General features: G+C 42.1%; 1 protein-coding gene across 2 annotated transcripts in view; it reads right to left on the bottom strand.

Annotated features, from left to right (window-relative positions):
• The window catches only part of LOC122564430 (E3 ubiquitin-protein ligase znrf2-like), a 205,011-nt gene extending 191,096 nt beyond the window's left edge, over positions 1-13,915 (bottom strand). The window contains exons 1-2 of one of the 2 annotated variants that reach the window (XM_043719278.1): positions 12,661-13,915; positions 7,614-8,045 (exon numbers count right to left, since the gene is read on the bottom strand). In XM_043719278.1, the coding sequence (XP_043575213.1) occupies positions 7,885-8,045; positions 12,661-13,147 (648 nt within the window). In that variant the 5' untranslated portion in view covers positions 13,148-13,915 and the 3' untranslated portion in view covers positions 7,614-7,884. Of the gene's footprint in view, positions 1-7,613; positions 8,046-12,660 lie in introns of those variants that run through there. The other variant, XM_043719277.1, reaches the window with a different exon arrangement.
• Between the last annotated feature and the right edge of the window lie 4,142 nt (positions 13,916-18,057).

The raw sequence follows: 18,057 nt of genomic DNA, 5'->3' as shown, positions 1-18,057 counted from the left end.
GAAGAGCTTCAGGGCAGAGGAAATGACCTGGGAGTTGCAGTGGGAGAGGGACTCCCTGAGTCACCTACTGTACTCGATGCTACTTTCTCCCCACCCCCACCCTCCTCTAGCTTATCTCTCCACCCTTCAGGCTCTCTGCCTTTATTCCTGATGAAGGGCTTTTGCCCGAAACGTCGATTTTACTGCTCCTCGGATGCTGCCTGAACTGCTGTGCTCTTCAGCACCACTAATCCAGAATCTGGTTTCCAGCATCTGCAGTCATAGTTTTTACCTTGGAAAAGGGGAACCCTATTGCAGTTGCAGGAGGGAAGATGGGGGTGAGGGCGGAAGTGTGAGAAATGGGTCGAACCCGGTTGAGTGCCCTGCCATCAATGGTGCTGGGGAATCCTCAATTGAGGAAGAAGGTGATGTTTTGGAGGCTCCCTTGTGGAAGTTGGCCTCATCGGAACATATGTGATGGAGATGGCGGAACTGGGAGAATGGAATGGAGTCTTTATAGGAAGCAGGTGTGAGGAGGTATAGTCCAGGTAGCTGTGGGAGTCGGTGGGGTTTACAGTAGACATAAGTGGCTAGTCTATCCCCAGAAATAGAAACAGAAATGTCAAGGAAAGGGAGCAGCCAGAGAAAGAACAGATGAAAGTGAGGGCAGAGTGGACACTGGAAATGAAATCGATTAACTTTTCCAATTCCGGAGAAGAGGGGGAAGCAGCACCGATGATATCATTGATATATCCCAGAAAGAGTTGTGGGTGGCATCCGGAATAAGACTGGAACAAGGAATGTTCAACGTACTCCACGAAGATACAGGCATAACTGGGACCCATGCAGATACCCATGGCCTCCCCTCTGACCTGAAGAAAATGAGAAGAGTTGAAAGGGACATTGTCGGGGGGTGAGGACGAGCTCAGCCAAGTGGGGGAGGGTGGTGGTGGGTGCGGACCGTTCAGGCATTTGCTCCAGGAAGAAGTGAAGAGCCCTGAGACTATTCTGGTGGTCTAACACTACTTACTGTTAGCCACTTACAGTTTCCTTTAACACCCTACCACCCAGATCTTACTGACTCCTTTGTCCATCCAACTGTTTCTCTCTCCTTGGGCTCTATCCTTATCTATTGTTTACTCCTTACTCCCTCCCCCCCACCTATCTTCTACACATAAACTGACATTTTCCTAACTACCATCAGCTCTGAGGATGAGTCACTGGACCCAAAATGTCAACTGCTGCATTCAGTCATGGGTACTAAGCATCAAGATACATCCCATAGTCACCAAAATGATGTCATTATGAGAACATGGCATGTAAAATTTGCATGCATTCTTGTGTTTAAATAGTTGACATGATCCAATTAAAAATTTTAAAATGAATCAGGGATTCAAAAGAGTAGATACAGAATAAAATATTTCTTCTAGCTGGAGAATCCACAATTGGTAGTCTTAAGATTAGATCCAAGCTATTCTGGAGTGTAATAACAACGTTTTGTTTTCTACAAAGTATGATGGAAAGATGGAACTCTCTCTTTAAAAGATGCTGAGACAATTGAAAATACCAAGATGGATATTAATAGAATAGGTAGCAATATCAAGGGCTGTGGTACAAAATGTGGATAAGTAGATTGAAAATTAAGCTCAATCATGGCCTAACTGATTGGTTGAACAGGCTTGAGGGGCTGAATGGTTGACTCCTATTTCCTCGTTCCCCAGTGGTTAGAAGTCTAGAGAAGACTATTAATAAGCCACCATACAACTATGGATTTATTCCACTGGTGAAGGAATAGATACCTAAAAACCACATTCAAATTTATCCTCTCCACAGGATGTAGTTACATTTCAATGGGTAGAGGTGACACACCATTCTGGCAATGTTAATTCTGGAAGTTCACAGGAAGTACATCCAAGAACAATACAGAATTTCAAAGGACGAGATCGCTGGAGAATATTAGAATTGGTCAAGTAGTCAACTGCCCTCAATTGAGACAAGGTAAAAACACAAATGTTTCTGAAGCAGTTCCTCTATCAATTTAGCCTCCACTGGTGCTATCCACATGACTGGCCTTAGATATAGGCTAAAATGCAGAGCATAAAAGGTAAATTATGGTTCCACCAACAATATCCACTGAATAGCCCGTCACCTAACTGCACAGGATATGAAGCTTTGGATCAACGAGTCTAAAGTGAGGACTGCAGACGCTAGAGATCAGAATCAAGATAAGAGTGGCGCTGGAAAAGCACAGCAGGTCTGGCAGCATCCAAGGAGCAGGAAAAATCAATGTTTCCGGCAGAAGTCCTTCATCAGGAATCAGTCTGCCTGACCTGCTGTGCTTTTCCAGCTCCACTCTAATCTTGACATATGAAGGTTTGTACTGTATTAGTAAACACACCAACTGTCAATTGATATGTTTATGTTTAGTTATATCCAGATAAATATTTGTACCTCATGTTATCTGGATTAAAGCTTCCATAATCCAGGGATATGCATCAATTTACCTTTCTCTTGTGAAAATTTCTTTCAGGGATTATCTTGAGTTAGAAAAGTTTTAAAATACTTTGCACACAGCATAATGAAGGCAGGTTTAGGTTGAATTGTCACAGAAGTACACTCCTGAACCAGCTAACACTACCAAATCCAGTTCCCTTACTAAAGCAGCAGGGGATTTTGCCACCAGGAGCAAAGAGATGGACTTAGCAACTAAAACAAAGTTCAGAGTGTAAGTATTCCAAACACATGACATTAAGGACATTCTGAGTGCAAACATTGTAACTGACATCACACAGTGAATGAAGAGAACGACAAAGGTACATAAACTTTTTAAATCCACAAAATTGACCTCAAAGACACTGTTCCAATTACATCCCGAGTATAATAGAGTAACACGTAGTTATCGCATTAACCTTTGATGCATCACAGAAAGAAACCCTGCATTCCTATTAATCGTCAAACTATCAGATGTATGATACAAACAGAATTCAATATAAATACCCAGGGGATGGATCCATTAATTAAGACACTGGCCATTATTTAATTATGTGTTTGATCTAATAAGTTATCAAAAGAGCTACTCGTGAAATTATGAATCCCGTGACACAAATCTCGATAATGCATCCATGACTTCCAAACTTGACAGGACACAGTTAAATAGAAAGAAAGAGCTTGTACTTGTACTTTTCATGATGCTAGCACATTGCAAAGAACTTTGCAGCCAATGAAATGGCTCTGAAGTGTAGTTACTACAATAGGAAATAATGGCAAGCATCTTACTCTGTCTCTAGAAACTGCAATAAGATTAATGACCAGTTGAACTGTTAACGTGATGTCACTTGAGTGATAGGTGGCAGGCAGGCAGGCAGGCCATCTGGTGAGCTCTTCCAATCCCCTTGGAAAGTAGCATGAGAACCAAAAAATAAACCGTCTTTTAACAAAGCCTAACAAAAATTATGGCGTGAGGTGTTAAGTGGAGTAATTTGGGACCATGCTGACAAGGCACACTGCAAATTCAATTAGCTGATCTTGGTCGGAGCAAACGCTAAGCTGATGTTTGATTGATTTGTTAGGTGGGAGTTGGTATGCTACATTCAACTCACAAAGGAGAGATTGCCCTTCATGGGGGTTGCCAGTCAGTTCAGGGCAAAATTTATACAACAGTATGCGTAGCAAGATAGAGGTAAATCTTGCTTATATATTATTAGTAACACAAGCTAGTTTGAGCATATCTAATGTGCTCAACATTCTGCAAAGTCAAGGAGGTGCTTGCAATATTCCAGGATTCTGGAAGAGACGGAATGGCAACCCAAGAGCATGTGAGTGTTATGGCCAGCTGAGGGGAAACTTCTGATCACAAGATCAGGCAATCTATTTAGAGAAAAACATCACATGTTCAGTTAGTGAATATATCTATCAGAGTGTCAAAATTTATTCCACATGAGGACCAGGATTATAAATCAACATATCTGGAAGGGAGCAGGGGGTGTTGGAAACCCAAAGGGTTGAATTACAAAAATGTTTGAGAACCTATTTTGCTCTTTAACATCAACTGAATCTCGAACTACTGTTTGCAAAGTTCCAACCTCTCTCTGGCCTTAATCCAGACTACAACAAGGTTAAAGAGACCTTGGAAAAATAGCATAACCCAATAGTTGACCAGATGTTGCCCAGCTACTACTTTGTGTGTCAGTGGCACAGTGGTTAGCACTGCTGCCGCACTGCTGCCTCACAGCGCCTGAGACCTGGGTTCAATTCCCACCTCAGGCAACTGTCTGTGTGGAGTTTGCACATTCTCCCCATGTCTGTGTGGGGTTCCTCCAGATGCTCTGGTTTCCTCCCATAGTCCAAAAACGTGCAGGTTAGGTGAATTGGCCATGCTAAATTCACCTAGTGTTAGGTGTAGGGGAATGGGTCTGGGTGGGTTGCTCATCGGAGGGTCGGTGTGGACTTGCTGTGCCGAAGGGCCTGTTTCCACATTGTTAAGTATTTAATTTCTTATTTATCACAGCTATGATAAACGACGTTTTGTGCAAAAGAGCAGATGTTGAAACAATTTAGCAACAAATTTAAAGTTTGATGCATTACAAGACACCACCGAACGTTGTATGGAGACATTATGGTTATAATTTTGCAGAGGGTTACGGCCACTGTGTTACAGAGTAGTTGGAGCAGCATTAAGTATACTGAACACGCAGCCAGCTGCTATCCAAAAGGGGAGGGGTGGGGCTTTTCACGAATAGTACACGCCCGGAGAACATTCAACCCAGGAATACAGACAACACCTGCCAGCTCACTGCAACTACTGAAGGACATTGAGGCAGACATGCGCAAAGACGAGCAATAAAAAAAATTACACCGAGACAAGTCAATCCATTTCTGGGGCAGGTTTTCGTTGCTGCAGGAAGGCAGGCCGTTTGTTTCCTGTCTGTAGTATAATGAGCCGTCGCTGCAGCCAACCCCGCTCAATGTCGTGAAGCAAGTTGCACACACGCACGAGGTCTCAACTCCTGAAAGTCAAACCCAAAGCGCGACACGGGAGACAAACTCCCCTGTTGGCCGTGAGGCTGGAAATGAACACTCAGCACTTTGTTTCCACGCTTTGGCTGTCTTCTGCGGCCCACGGGTAACACTGTCCAAATGAAGTGTCTTTAAAATTAACTTTCACCCTGCCAGTTGGTCAGAGAAGTCTCGTCATTCGCTTTAAAACTACTGTTTAAAATTAAAATCACTGGCTATTCCCTATGTCGAGAAATGCAGTCAGTTCTGGACACTAGCTCAGGAAGGATACATCGCCCTTGGAGTGGGTGCAGTGCTGATCCATCAGAATGATAGATCATGCAGACAGGTTGCAAACTCAAGCCTTATATTCCCTTATATATATAGATAATAAAGGGCTGGTGTAATTAAGATTAATGATGAATTAATTATCTGACTCGGATAACTGAAGGCTTTGATAGGGAAAAATAATCCAGAATAAAGTGGCCTACAGTAATCCTAAAAGTAACAACGTGGCCAATCAGGGATGAAAACCAGGAAGTCAACTTCAGACAAGAGTGAAATGGAAATCTGGAAAAGTCTCCCTCAAAAAGATACTGAGGCTCAGTCAACTGAAAAATTCAAAACTGAAACTAATATGATTTTTGATAGGCAGGAGCATTGAGGGACATGGAGACAAGGAGGGAAAATGGCATCACTATATAAAATCAGCCAGGACCCAAATACATGACAGATTAAATTGAGGGGTTGAATAGCCTTACTCCTTGTACTATGCAAGTCAATTGTAGGCGTTCTACCAACTAATAGGTCTAAGGAAGCAAATTAATTGCCGTAATCCTTCATCACAATGCAGCTGCAAGTGAATACTCTTAAATGGGCACTAAAGTTAAGTAACGTCATCATGTTTGCATAGTTCACCAATATTCACTTCTTTGGGCGAGCAAAAGGAAATTAATCTTAAATAAATGATTCAATGTGCAGCCACATTATGACTGATCATGCTAACCACAAAAATAAAAATGTCTTGTTTCAATTATATGTAACCTCAGCGAATCCACATTTGGAGGACTGTTCTGAGGAAGGGTCACTGGACCCAAAACGTTAACTGATTCCTCTTCATAGATGCTGCCAAACCTGCTGACCTTTTCCAGCAATTTCTGTTTTTGTTTGTGCTGGAACATTGTGTAAACTTTTACTCTCCTTACCCAAGGAAGGATAATTATTTTCATTCAACATGTTCATACTTGTCATGATACACCTACCAGGCAGGTGGGGCTTGAAGTAAGACCTCGTGACACAGAGGCAGGGACACTACCACTGTGTGACAAAACCCTCTTAAAGAAGGATATGCTTACCATAGAAGCTGTGCAATGAAGGTTCACCAGACCGATTCCTGAGATGGTCAGAGTGTCCGTCAACAGGAGATTGTGGAGACAAAGGCAGACATTCTCTCTAGTTTGGAGCACTAAGGGCTGATCCCATTGACATGCAGAATTCTTACATAGCTCAGGAGGGTAGATACAGAAAAGATGCATTCATTGGCTGTGAGGATTGGTCTAGAACCAAGAGACATCGTCTCAGAATAATTTTTTTTATTCATTCATTTATTTTTTTTTTCCCATTCAGGAGGTGGTAAATCCCAGAATACTGAGATCTGTGAAAGCTCAGTCATTGCGCACATTCGAGACAAAGGTCAACAGATTACTCGTTGTTAAAACAAAGGCAATGGGCAGAGAATGGGAAAATGAGGTGGGTCTATTTGAACGGCAGAACAGACTCAGGGGCCTGAATGGCCTCATCCTGCTCCTATTTCCTACATTCCAATATTGTTAAGAACAACTTTAGAATACTTGGCCTGAACAGGCAGTATCAACCACTCTTATCAAGTTTTTATATAATTCAAACCCATTATCGAACCATAGAATGAAACAGCACAGAAAGTGGATATTTGCCTGCACCAACAGTTTGTTGGAGCTATCCAATTTAGATCATCCTCTTAGTCTTTTGCCATTGAACTGTAATTATTTTCCCCCTCAGGCTTTTATCTAATTATTTTTTGTATATCATGATTGAATCTGCTTTCACTTCCCCTTCAAACAATGCATTCCAGATCAGAAGACCTTGCCATGTTATAAGCAAATGTTTCCTCTTGTTGTTGCTGATACCTTTACAAAGCATATTCAATTTGTATCCTCTAAGTAGTAACCATTTTATCACCGGGATTTTTTTTATTTACTCTCATAGCAATTAATGGTTTTGATAGTCTCTAGCAAATCTTGTCTTAGCCTTCTCCATTCTAAGAACCACCGGTCATTCCACACACAAATAAAGAATATCAAATTGGTGCCATTCCAGTAAATCTCTTCTGTTCTTTCTTCAAAAGACTTGGCATCCTTAATAAGGAGTGGTACCCAGAATTTAATAATATTCCAGCTAAACCCAACTGGTATTTTAGAAAGGTTTAGCATCACAGCCTTGCTTTTGTACTCTGTTCCTCTGCTGATAAAACCAAGGATTCCATGTGTTTCACAACTTGTTTTACCATGCTTAAAATTTGTGTACAGTATGTACACCATGAGGTTGCTCTTTTCCTGAGTCCTCTTCTAAGACTGTACTATTTAGTTCATAACTCATCCTTCAAACCAAAACACACACAGCAGCATTAAATGTCATTTATTCATTTCACCAATCAATGTTCTCCTGAAAGATTTTGCTCTCCTCCTCAGTGTTTACTACACATTTGATTACATTTACTACATTTTCATCATTTGAAGACCTCCCCTCCTCCTTTTACTCCCATACTTCCTAGATACAGGAACAATGGTGGAGAACTTCCAGGTCCTGGTTGCTGCAAATCAGGAGTCATTCTCAGCTATTGAAAGTTGCAAGGCAGAGATTCCAGGGTGTAACTTACACTGGAACTCCAGTCTTCCTGTCCACCAGAAATGGCTCCATGGGGACTTGGCAATGAGTAAACCAGGGGCTGGTTATCCAGGACATACCTAGTTTTTTGTTTAAAACCCGGAATGATATAATGCTGTTCTCAGTAGGCATGGATGCAGTTGGAGAAACTAGAGTGAAAAATTGATTAAAGATTAGCTTTAAAACACTTGTGAAAACTGAACTGAAGGTAGACCTCAAGGGTACAGTTTTGTTTCAACTGTGCATTTCCTCTCAACAATTGAACCATGCTGAAGACACAGAGGAAGCTTCCCACCATAGCTGATGTAAAAGCTAAGAATGCAATTTAGAATGCAGTTAACAGTATAAACTACAGCATTGTTGCTGACAGGAAGATCTGGGCTATTAATCTCCCTATCGTTCCTTCCTTGAGCCAGTGACTGTAATCAGTGACTACAGCATTCTCCCTTTCTGTTCCCTTGCACAATTCATTACTCTATAACCTTGCCACTAATAATGATGCTTATAAATCACTAACCTTTTCCAAAAGACAACTAAAATTAGGCACAAAATGCTAACCTTGCCAATGTTATCCAGATCCCATCAATGAATACTGTAGAAAAAAAAGCTGCCTGGAAATGTGCAAGTGTGACAAAACCTAAGCACTTCCTCATAGAAGTGCCCAGCCTCCATTCAGTGTTTACCAATAGACAGGCCAACTGAAAGCTGGCAACAACTCGTGACTGACCCCATATCCCATTACTGCAGGGCATGTGTTACTACACAAGGGGTTCCTTATCATTTTCAACAGCTGTCAAACAACTATTAGAGAATATTCACAGAACTACAATAGATTCTTGTATTGAGAATTCATCACCATATATATTAATAAACAGCACCATGTCACCAATAGTTACAAATTTGAAATACTGTGCTTACACAGTCAAAATACAGCAGTCGTGCAACTCAGCCAAAATCATCCTATTTGGTATGACAATTATAATGAAGTTGTTTGCTGATAAGAAAAAGTTAAGCAATAACTTCTCTATCATCAACTCAAGTTCACTAAAGTTTGTTTAAAAATGACAAGCTTTTGGAGCACTGCTCCTTTTTCACCTGATGAACGGGTAGTGCTCCGAAAGCTTGTGATTTTAAATAAACCTGTTGGACTATAACCTGGTGTTGTGTGACTTCTGACTTTGTCCACCCCAGTCCAACACCAACATCTCCGTATCAAGTTCACGAAGCTATTGTAGAAGTATTTGTTTTCCAACTATCATAAAATAATCAGGTTTTGGATGGTGAGGGTTTAAAAAAACTGAAAAGTCACATAGCACCTAATATGACATTATTTCTGAACTTGCAGTCAGAGTTACATCTATTACAGCAACTCTGACAGGAAAGCATCAGTTGTCATTTAATTAATATACACTTTCATGAAGTGCTCCCCAACATTTACCTTTGTTTGTTCAAGGATCTTTGATGCAATGGAAATAACCTTTCAGCTCTTCAAATTGGTAACAGGTTTTTCTTTGTGAAGACTTTGCCCCCTTTTAAACACAATTTCTGTTTTAAACCAGGCTTGCTTATCAGTCAGAACTGTAACTTCCTCATCCAACAGTTTATTACAGAGCAGTGGAATTCCCCTGCTGTTAGACCAGTTCTGAAAATAGTTTGATTCTCAAAGTCAGTTCAGTTAAAAGACTAATGAGTTCACCATCCTTCTCTGACCTCTACCGAAACAAGCTGAACAGATTGAAACATTGGATTGTACTGATGCCCTCTTCCAGAAGGGGACCTGGTGGACATGTTGAACTACTAAATAAATTCATCCCTACCTTTTGAGTAGGCAACATTAGGAAAGCAAAGCTGAAATGTTTAAGAAGTATTTTTAATGATAAATTAAGAATAGGTAGGAAAATGAGCAAAAAGCGAATAATTGCATTTTCATAACAATAACAGAGATCTGGCTCATAGAAAAAAGAATAAGGAACTGAATGATCACTTTCAATAATAAAGACTACTTAATAGCATAAGACACCATCGTGCTGAGAGCAGTTTATCAGCATTGAGGCAGGTTTGGCCAACTAATAGACCACAAGAGTTCAGATCAAGGAAGGAGGCAGTTCAAGATGGCATTTGTATCTAGTGAATTGTTACAAGGATCAGTATTGGGGCCATTGATATTTACGATATGTATTAATCACTTGGGTGAGAAAAATTAATGTACTACAGCCAAGTTTTCAGATGACACAAAATGGATGGGAAGGTAAATTGTGAGGATGATATAGAAGTCAATAGAGGGATATAGACAGGCTATATGAGTGGACGTAAACTCAGCAGGTGGAAAACGTAGGGTTATGCACTTTGGCAGGAAGAATAAAGGAGTTGAATGCCATTTAAATAGGGAAAGGCCAGTGAAAACTGCAGCACAGAAGAATGTGGAATGTCCTAGTACATGAATTACGAAAAACTTGCATTCACATTCAGTGAGTAATAGGGAAGGCAATTAGAATGTTGGTCTTTATGTCAAAGGGAATGGAATTAAAGTGACATCTTGCTACAATTATACAGGGCACCAGTGAGAGCACAGCTAGAATAACGTGAACAATTTGGCTGTCTTAATATATTAGCACTGGAAGTAGTCCAGAGAAGCTTCACAGGTTGATCCCAAATATAGAGGGATTTTCTTAAGAGGTGCGGTACAGTAGGTTGACTTGTATCATTGCAATTTAGGAGCATGAGAGTTCTTATTGAAACAAAGAAGACTCTTAGGGGGCTCAAAATAGTTGAGACGTTGCTTCCTTTGTGGGAGAATTGAGTTGCAGAGGGCATAATCTCATAATAAGGCATACAATTATCTCATAATAAGACAGAGAGGAGGAGAAATTTCTTCTCTCAAGGGGACAGTAAATCTACAGCATGCTTTACCGTGGATGGCTGTTGAGGCTGAGGTGTTAAGTATATTCAAGGCTGAGATATACAGATTTTTAATCGGCAAGGGAATCAAGGCCTATAAGGATAAAGCAGGAAAATGAATTGAGGGTTAGTAGATCAGCCATGATCTCATTGCATGGCAGAATTTCCTTGATGGGCTGAACGGCCTACTTCACTCCTTTGTGTAATTCTAGCTTTTTACTTTCATTTTGTTTTTAAATCAAATTCAAATATTCAAATGGCAATGATAGGATTTGGCACACATTTCCTGGATCTCTAGCTCAGGGCTCCTGCTGTTCTAGGATCATAACCGTTGCACAACCTACTTAATGGAACCTATTTAAAAGCTGGAAGTAAATTACTTCATGACAAAATTAGTCACAGGTACATATTTCAAAATCTTCCCAACAACTGTCCACCACAGGAAGAATAGAGCTTAGTAGAGACTGGATGTCTCCCTGCAGAGAGGACATAGGCATGTGGAAGTCCCCCTCTGTACTCCTCCTCATATATAATGGGAAAATATGACAGTAACCTGGTGTCAAATTGTTCATCAATCTTCCTGGTTATAGTGGCTGAATGGTTCGATATCTCCAGGCAGAATAGTGGGGTTGGAAGAAATTCATAAGGAACACAAAGAAAGATAAACTATGTGATAAGCACAAAATTGATATACTTTCAGTCATGTGTCTCTATGGGTTTTAAAATTCCCAATCATCCTTCTTACCCAATTCTAAATTGTACTGATGCGTGAACATCCTGACTAGTCACATAGTGAGGCTTTCAGCACTAGAGTGGTGAGCTATGTAATGGGAGCTGAACACATTCAAGAACGACCACAGTGGTGCCTGGAATAGTGCAAACTTTGCTCAACTGATCTTGGAAAAGCTGCTGAGATGAGGTGTTGGTAGGAGGCCATGCGATTCCCCACAGAAAACATCCTGACCATAGAGATCCCTCACGCTCAGAGAGGAACTGATTGACTCCACACCACGCCTGAGGAAGGGGCGAGTGAGAGAGCAGGAGTCAGCCGCGCTACACTTCTTTATGATGTCAAGCTCCTCATTCATTTGGCCGAGTTTATACCGAGGATTCACTGAACTGGCTTTGGGTAAAGTGACTATATAAACACTCAGGCGCTGCAAATTGCTTTCTCGAATCAGAACCCGGTAGTTGAGTAAATAATGTATTGAGGAATAAGCAACGCGTGCCGGTGGGAGTTGTGAAAGTCCCTCGCCGTAATTGCTCAGCACAGAATCTCCCTCCATATCACCTGTTAACAGCCAGCCAAAGCGGGGGAACAAAGACATGTTTTGAAAACACAGATGTAAATAATAGGAAAGGTGCTACAGAATGAAAACAAATTTGTCTGCGGTGCAGGTGAAACACTTGGGGAACTGGGGGCTCCTCACAAAAGCACGATCGCTGTCCGGATGCAGGAGAGCCACGCAAGAGTTCACCTATTGACAAGGCAGTGCTGGGCAGCGTAGAGAGCCTGATTAATCTCTAGAATTCATCATCTAATTTAGGAAAGGGGTAAGAGCCGGGGAATCCGCGTTGAGTGGGAGGTATGGAACCTATTAAAATTGGGCTGAAATGTTTCAATGTTTTTTTTAAAAAAATATCAATAGGAAATCCCTCTTCCACCCGGGTCCCAATACAAAGGAGCCGTCGGTTTGTGAAGAGACCTGTCTGCACACCGTTCAAAATCACACAACACCAGGTTCAATTGGGCTGTTGGACTTATAACCTGGCGTTGGGGGATTTTGAACTTTGTCCACCCCAGTCCAACACCGACATCTCCAAATCATGTCAGCACACCGCCCGCGTTTCTAAACAAGCGCTTACCTCCGAATAAGTGCGGCGACAGGTGAGCGGGCAGCGAGCCGATGAGTAAGCGGGGAGCTGAGCCGTGTCCTCCCGGCCGCTCGGGCGTCCTTTCCTCCGGGGTGCTGCCCTCCGACTCCTCCTGCGAGCTGCAAGTTCCGCCGCTGTTGGGGATGCTGACGGACTGGTTCCTGCCGCTGGTGGCAGCCGCTGACCTGAAACCACCGGCAGCCGGAGGTGGGACCAGAGGGGCAGGAGGAGGAGGAGGCGGCGGGGAGACCAAGTGCAAGCGGCCGCTGGGGCTCAGAGCGGCGGCGGCGCCCCGACCGCCGGAGGTCGCGGCCAGCCCGGAGCTCTGGCCCGAGGTAGAAGCGGCTGCGGCTCCCGCTCCTCCGACCGAGCGGCTGCTCCCGTTGCTGCTGCTGCTGCTGGTGTGCGAGGGCAGATCGGAGCCCGAGTAAGCCCGGGTGCGACCGCTCGGAGCCGGGCTGCTCTGCTTTGCCCCCATGGGGGTGACCAGGAGGAGAGAGGGGAAAGGCAGGCGCTTCTCAAATCGCTCTCCAGCAAACTTCTGAGCCACTTTCTTCCGCTCCTGGGTCCTTCTCTTCCCCTCCCCTCCTCCCCCAGTAAAGAAAGAGATTCCCAGTGTTTCTCTCGAATCCACCGCTTGTTCTGCTGATATTCTCCACAAATAAAAGAATTTAAAACCAAAGCACCCGGATTGTGGGTGAGAGAGATGAGGTACAGAAAGATCCCAGTAAGGGAAGCGAGTCGGCTTCAGCGGATACCGTTTCTGCAGCCCCTTGTGCAGATCCGAAGCGGCGTTGCAGACAGGGAGAAAGGTTCAGCAAGTGGCCCGGGGGTGAGTGTCCCGCAACCGGCGGGAGTGCCTCGCTGGCTCCGCTCCCGATTCAGCTCCGGCTGCCGTTCCTCTGGACTGCTGCTGCCCCGCACTATCCGCCATCTCAGCGCTAAACCAACAGCATGGCAATCAGAACAAAAACAAAAGTGAGCTGTTGCTTTTCCTTTCTTTGTTTTTCTCTCTCTCTCTGTGTTGCTTCACCTATTTCCTCTTCCCCACCCCTGTTTTGCCTTCCTCACGCTCTGGGAGCTCCTGGCATGCTGTTCGACAGGGGGACATCCAAACGCCGACACACACGCATCATTAAAGTCCAGAGGGCGGCCACATTAACACCGACACACATTCACAACAGACACAGAGACTTACTCAATGACTGACTGACTGGCCACCCCCTTCCTCGCGTCAGGGCACGTCACAAACAGCAGGAAGAGATCACACAGTCATAATGAGAAATAGAGAGAGAGAGGAAACAATACACAGATATCACGGTTAACAATGAGAAACAGAAAGAGACAGGGAACAATTTACTGAGACCGCACAGTCAATGAGAGAGAGAGAGAGAGACAGGAACAATGCATACAGATCACACAGTAACAGTGAGAGAAAGAGAGACTGGAATCGAGACCATACAGCAATAATGAGAGAGACAGGAACAATACATACAGATCACACAGTAACAATGAGAGAGAGAGAGGAACAATATATAGAGACCACAGTAACAATGAAAGAGAGAGACTGGAATCGAGACCACACTAATAATAAGAGAGACAGGAACAATACATAGAGATCAGACGGTAACAATGAAAGAGAGAGAGAGGCAGGATCAATGCACAGAGATGACACAGTAACAAAGAGAGAGACTGGGATCGAGATCACACAGCAACAAAGAGAGAGAGACTGGAATCGAGATCACATAGTAACAAAAGAGAGGGAGACAAGGCACAATATATAGAGATCACACAGTAACAAGGAAAGAAAGAGATTGGAATCGAGACCACACAGTAATAATGAGAGAGAGAGACGAACAATACATGAATATTACACAGTAACAATGAGAAAGAGAGGAACAGTGCAACGATAACACATTAACAATATACAGAGATCATGCAACAATAATGAGAGAGGCAGATAGGGGACAATATACAATGATCACAGTGACAATTAGGAGAGAGATAGAACAATACACAGATCAGATTGTAAAAATGGAAAGGTAGATATGAACTATCTATAGAGATCACAGTAATAATGCGATACAGAGATAGGGTACAATACAAGAGATCAGACATTAATAAAGAGACAAAAACAGAACAATATACAGTGATAAAATAGTAACAATAAGAAATAGATAGACCGAATAAGATCACAGTAACAATGAGAGGGAAGAGACAGAATAATACAGAGATCAGATAGTAACAATGTAAGAGAAAAAAATGTAGACAGATGACAATACACAGATCAGACAGTAACAATGTGTGTGTGAGAGAAATGTGAGACAGGGAACAAAACACAGAGATCAGGGAGTAACAATGTGTGTGAGAGAAAATGTTTGACAGAGAACAATACATAGAGATCAGAGAGTAACAATATGTGAGAGAGAAAATGTGTGACAGGAAACAATACACAGAGATCAGACAGTAACAATGAAATTATGACCTTGATCAATGCAGACATCACAAAGTAATAATGAATGAGAGAGACAGAGAACAATGCCCAGGTCACACAGTAACAGTGAGACAGATAGGGAACAGCATACAGATGATCACACCAAACAATTAAGGTGAGACATGGAACAATACATTGAGATGACACAGTAATAATGAGAGAAGAGAGATAGAAAGAATGGGAGTACAGCACAGGTAGACAGAGTGGTGAAGAAGGCATACAGAATGCTTGCCTGCATTAACCAGTTCATAGACTATCAGAGCAAAGAAGTCTTGTTACAACTTTATAAAACATTGGTTAGGCCACAGATCGAATATTATATGCATCTCTGGTTTCCATGCTATTGGAAGGAAATGACTGCACTGCAGAGAGTGCAGAATGGATTCACCTGGATGTTGCCTGGAATGGAAAGTCTCAGTTATGAGGCAACACTAGATAGGCTAGATTAAGTTTCCTTGAAGTAGAGGAAACTGAGAAGAGATCTGATTGATGTCTACAAAATTATGAGAGGTATAGATGCTGAATGGTGACAGAGTGGCTAGCACTGCTGCCTCACAGCACCAGGGACCCAGATTCAATTCTACCCTCAGGTGACTGTTTCTGTGGAGTTTGTACATTCTCCCCATGTCTGTGTATGTTTCCTCTAGATGCTCCGGTTTCCTCCCACAGTCCAAAGAAGTGCAAGTTAGGTAGATTGGCAATGCTAAATTACCTATTGTGTTCAGAGATGTGCAGGCTTGGTGGATTAGTCATGGGGAATATGGGGTTATAGGATAGGGAATGGGTCTGGGTGGGATGCACTTCAGAGGGTTGGTGTCAGCTAAATGACCTGCTTCCACACTATAGGGATTCTATGATTCTAGACAGAGTAGATTCTGAAAATCCTTTTCCTTTGGCAGACATGCCTAAGACCAGGGGGCATAAGTTTATGTAGAGGAGCAAGTGGTTTAGAGGAGATCTGAGAAATAATCTCTTCACCCAGATAGTGGTAGAAACATGGAACATAATGCCCGAGAGGGTGGTGGGGGCAGATACTCTTGCAATGTTTAAGAAGCATCTGGATGAGTACTTAAAGGCATAATAGGTTATGGATCAAGTGCAGCTAAGTAAGATCACTGTAGTTTGAGGTTTGTTATTCAGCATATACAAATGGCCTGTTTCCATGCTCTATGATGCTGGTAAAATATACAGCAATCACACAGCAATAAAGAGAGAGAGATGGAACAGAGAGAACAGATAGTAAAAATGAAAGTTAGACTTGGAACAATGAACAGAAATCACACAGTAACAATGAGAGAGAAGAGACATGGAACCATGAATAGAGAGATCAGACAGTAACAGTGAAAGTGAAACATTGAACAACACACAAAGATTACATGGTAAGAAGTAAAGAGATAGACATGGAACAATACACAGAGAGGTCTCAGAGTAACAATCTGAGTGAGACATGGAGCAACACAAAGAGAGATCACACTGCAATAAAGCAAGAGAAAAGTGTGCAACAATACACAGATCACACAATAACAATTTAAAAGGCAGACATGGAACACTACAAAGAATGGTCACACTGCAACACTGAATGATATAGATATGGAATAATACAGAGAGAAGTCACATTATAACAATGAGAAAGTGGCATAGGACAATACAAAGAGTGATCAGACAATTAAAATAATAGATTTGGAACAATATACAGAAAATTACACAGTAACAATCAATGAGATACAAGAAGGACACGCTGGAGATAGATCACAAAGTACCAATGAGAAAGAGAGTCATGGAACTTCACAAAGAGAGTTCACAAAATAACAATGACAAGGATAGATACGGACCAATACAGAGAGAGATCACATAGTAACTGAGAGTGAAATGTGAACAATACAGAGAGATTGCACAATAGCAAAGATAGAGGAATAGAACAATACACAGAGACATAATACAGTAACAAGGAGATTGAGGGGACATAATGCACATGGCAATCACTAGTAATGATAATCATAGATTATAGCATCCCTACAATGTGGAAATTGGCCAATTGGCCCAACTAGTCCACATTGACCCTCTGAAGAGTAACCCACCCAGGCCCAGTCCCCTACCCTATTACTCTACATTTACCCCTGACTAATTCCAATAATCTACACATCCTTGAACACTGTCGGGAATTTAGCATGCCAATTCACCTAACTTGCATATCTTTTGGATTGTGGGAGGAAACCCATGCAAGAGTGAGAAATGGAGCAAAAAGTGAGACAAAGAGAGTCAATTCTCACTGTAACACTAAGTGAGAATTGACATGGACCAATATACAGAATGGTCTCACAGTAACAATGGACAATACAAAGAAATACCAAACTGTAACAATAAGGTAGATGAACATAGAGCAATTGACAGAGATATCATAACATAGCAATGAAAAGGAAACATGGAACAATACACAGATGGATCACACAACAACAATGACAACAACCACAGTGAAATGTGGAGCAATACAGCAATACAGTAATGAGAGTGAGATGTGGAACAGTAACACAGGATCACACAGTAAAAGTGACAGAGATACAGACCATTACACAGAGATTGTGAAATAACAATGAGAGTGTGAGAAGTGGACTAGTACACAAAGCGAGCACATAGTATCACTGAAAATGAGAATAATACACAGAAATATCAAAAAGTAACAAATGGAGAGACTGAGGTAGAAAAATAAACTGACAGATCACACAATGAAAATGAAAGTGAGACATGGAACAACACAAAGTATCAATGAGTGATGTAGACATGGAACAACACACAGGGACCACACAGATATTGTGACTCTGTGATATTTGTGTATTGTACAATGCGAGAGAAAGATGAATCACACAACAGCCATTTGTGAGATAGTCATTGAAAAA

The sequence above is a fragment of the Chiloscyllium plagiosum genome, chromosome 29, assembly GCF_004010195.1.
Source record: "Chiloscyllium plagiosum isolate BGI_BamShark_2017 chromosome 29, ASM401019v2, whole genome shotgun sequence".
NCBI lineage: Eukaryota > Metazoa > Chordata > Chondrichthyes > Orectolobiformes > Hemiscylliidae > Chiloscyllium > Chiloscyllium plagiosum.
Note: the sequence above shows the minus strand (reverse complement) of the source record. Positions and strands in the feature narration are given on the sequence as shown.